The sequence below is a fragment of the Montipora foliosa genome, chromosome 9, assembly GCF_036669935.1.
Source record: "Montipora foliosa isolate CH-2021 chromosome 9, ASM3666993v2, whole genome shotgun sequence".
Taxonomy (NCBI): Eukaryota; Metazoa; Cnidaria; class Anthozoa; order Scleractinia; family Acroporidae; genus Montipora; species Montipora foliosa.
This window is the reverse complement of record NC_090877.1, coordinates 49265524-49268023: the sequence shown is the minus strand read 5'-3', so window position 1 is coordinate 49268023 and position 2500 is coordinate 49265524. Positions and strand designations below refer to the sequence as shown.

Below are 2500 nucleotides of genomic sequence, written 5' to 3'. Positions count from 1 at the left end.
ACGGAGCAACAGGTGTTCAGTTGTAAACAGGACGGAAAAGGAATTCTCAACAGATGGTATTTCAAGGGGACCTCCATTCCTTAAACTCAAAGAATTATTCTCAACCGAAGGACATAATATTTGCAGTCAAATGAGATTGACATTTTCGAACACAAGTGCATCACCAAAAAAAGAAAATGAATTTTTGAATCGATTCTTCAACCTCTAAATTTCCTGGGTGCCGCCATCTCCATAATTGCGACCTGTTACGGTTACCCTACTTACTGTTGAAACAAAAAGCTCTTGTACAATATTAACACGTTACAATTATCGAACATGACCGCGACCGGGAAATTTGTAAACAAAAGCAAGACACTCTAAACTTCAGTTATTTTGGATAGTACGTTTCCTTTTTATACAAATTTTCCCTTCAATTAAAGGGGTTCACCTTGGTGTTATTAAACATGCTTTAGGTTTAAACAAAGTTTACCGCATGCAATAGGAGATGGGGAGAACTGAGTTGCCTGAAATACGCTAGAAAAGCATCCTCGACCTTGAGAATCACACGCCAGGGTGTTGCTTGAAGCAACTTAACACTATACTGTGCTGGATACCACAACAACACTAACCCAACAATCATGCACAGATGAGACCCCAAAGTGAGGCATGTACTTGGTAACACTTGCTAAGATGAAGGCTTAGACTAGAGCAGAAATATTACAAGTGGTTCCTTTCTGCAACTACCCAAAAACTCATCTTAGGTACAAATCATCTGCATGTCTTCAATTACAGGTTATAAAAACGAGGCAGTAATGCAACAACAAAATGATGGTGAAAATGTTTTTCATATATGTACTCAACTGAAAACCGATGTAACATTATAATACAGAGGGTTCAAATGGTTTACATCTTATGACCACAATGACGCACCTTTTCTGATGCTGTAGCCAGCCTTGTCCCCTGTAGATTCATTGCAATGCAACTCAAGGCTGCCTCATGAGCTGCAATTTCTTGTGGCGGACGATCTGTGTTGGCCAAGTCTACTATCTGGACATGACCTGTCTTGCGTGCAGGAAATGCTAATAATGAGTTGTTACTACTTGGACAGAGGACACAAAGACCTGTAAAAAAAGACAATGAATGACCAGTCTTGATGTTTTCCAAACACAAAAAGGAAACAGAATTTCATCATTCGATATTCCAGTCCCAGCAACATGCAGGGTGAGTGTTACCTGAACTTGGCATCTTGAATAAAATTTAATGTACTTATTAAAAACTGAACTACGGATATCTGATTTCCAGCATTTTCATTGCTAAATCGCTGACAAAACAATGCAACGCCATGATTTTGCAACTAAAATTTACAAAATTGTGACTAAATTTCCGTATCAGATTCTTGTCGCAAAATTGCAGTTGGATTGTTTCATTAACACAATTTTACACATACATGTACACTGTACGTGAAGGCAGAAGAGTATTATTTTCATTGGACTCTTCTTTCTCCTAAGAAGGAGGGAAAGGTCAAGAATTTTCAGTGCATGCAAATACATGTATTGCGTATTTAATAGTAAGAATTGTTGTTCATGTCCATATTCTTAACTTCTCTCTTTTTTAAAATGGATAATTATCACTTTGCACTTTTGAAAATAACCACACATGTTCATGATCTTTTACCTTTAGGATTCAGTGCTGTCTCAAACACATGCAGTTGTTGGGGATTTTGGGTAAATGTGAAGACTTTGATAAGTTCCGAAAGCACAACTACTATTCTGAAAAGGAACATCAGGGATGAATATTTTAAATTGCAATACACTCATCGCCATTCAATCAAAATTTTCTTTTTGGTCATGGATAAATTGTTGAGGACTGACCTGTCTCTCCTAAGCTTGACAGCTTTAACATCACTTGAAAAATCCAGTTCGATAACACATTTCTTTTTTAAATCATCCCAAACCATTACTAAAAAGTAATTTAACAAAAAAAAAAAAAAAAAAAAAGCATAAACTGATACATTCATACAAAAAGGAACTTTAGGAACTTTATTTAAGTGTTTCAGTCTTCTAACACTGGTGGTAGCACTAATCGGGGACACTAAAAACTGAAATCCACCATTAACACAAATCAAATCAAATCAAATGTTGGTTTTCGAGGACAGGGGAAAACCAGAGTACCCAGAGAAAAACCCACATTATCAACGATGATTCTGGGAATCTAACCCAGGCCACATTGGTGGGAGGCAAGTGCTCTCCCCCGACTGTTGCTGCCAGTTCTGGCCAGTACTGTTGCCAATTAGCTTGACAAAGACGAAGACTAAATAAAAGATGCCCCAACACTGCAGGACAGGGCATCATGACACAGGGGTCTGAATAGAATATTTTAAAATGCCATTACTGTAAAGTTTTCAGCAATTAAGACTCCAATAATATGATTGACTACTGGGTCTACTGATTAAGGTGGGTTTAACACCCATGCCAAGAGTTGCAGGTTACAGTTTGTAACTTGGAGGAAACTGGCAATGGAG

At 37.7% G+C, this 2500-nt stretch overlaps 1 protein-coding gene across 1 annotated transcript in view; it reads right to left on the bottom strand.

Moving 5' to 3' along the window:
• The window catches only part of LOC137972040 (WD repeat domain phosphoinositide-interacting protein 3-like), a 13183-nt gene that overhangs the window by 8768 nt on the left and 1915 nt on the right, over window positions 1-2500 (bottom strand). Inside the window, exons 4-6 of the mRNA XM_068818840.1 lie at window positions 1851-1938; window positions 1654-1748; window positions 910-1100 (exon numbers count right to left, since the gene is read on the bottom strand). Coding sequence (XP_068674941.1) covers window positions 910-1100; window positions 1654-1748; window positions 1851-1938 — 374 coding nt within the window. The remainder of the gene's footprint in view (window positions 1-909; window positions 1101-1653; window positions 1749-1850; window positions 1939-2500) is intronic.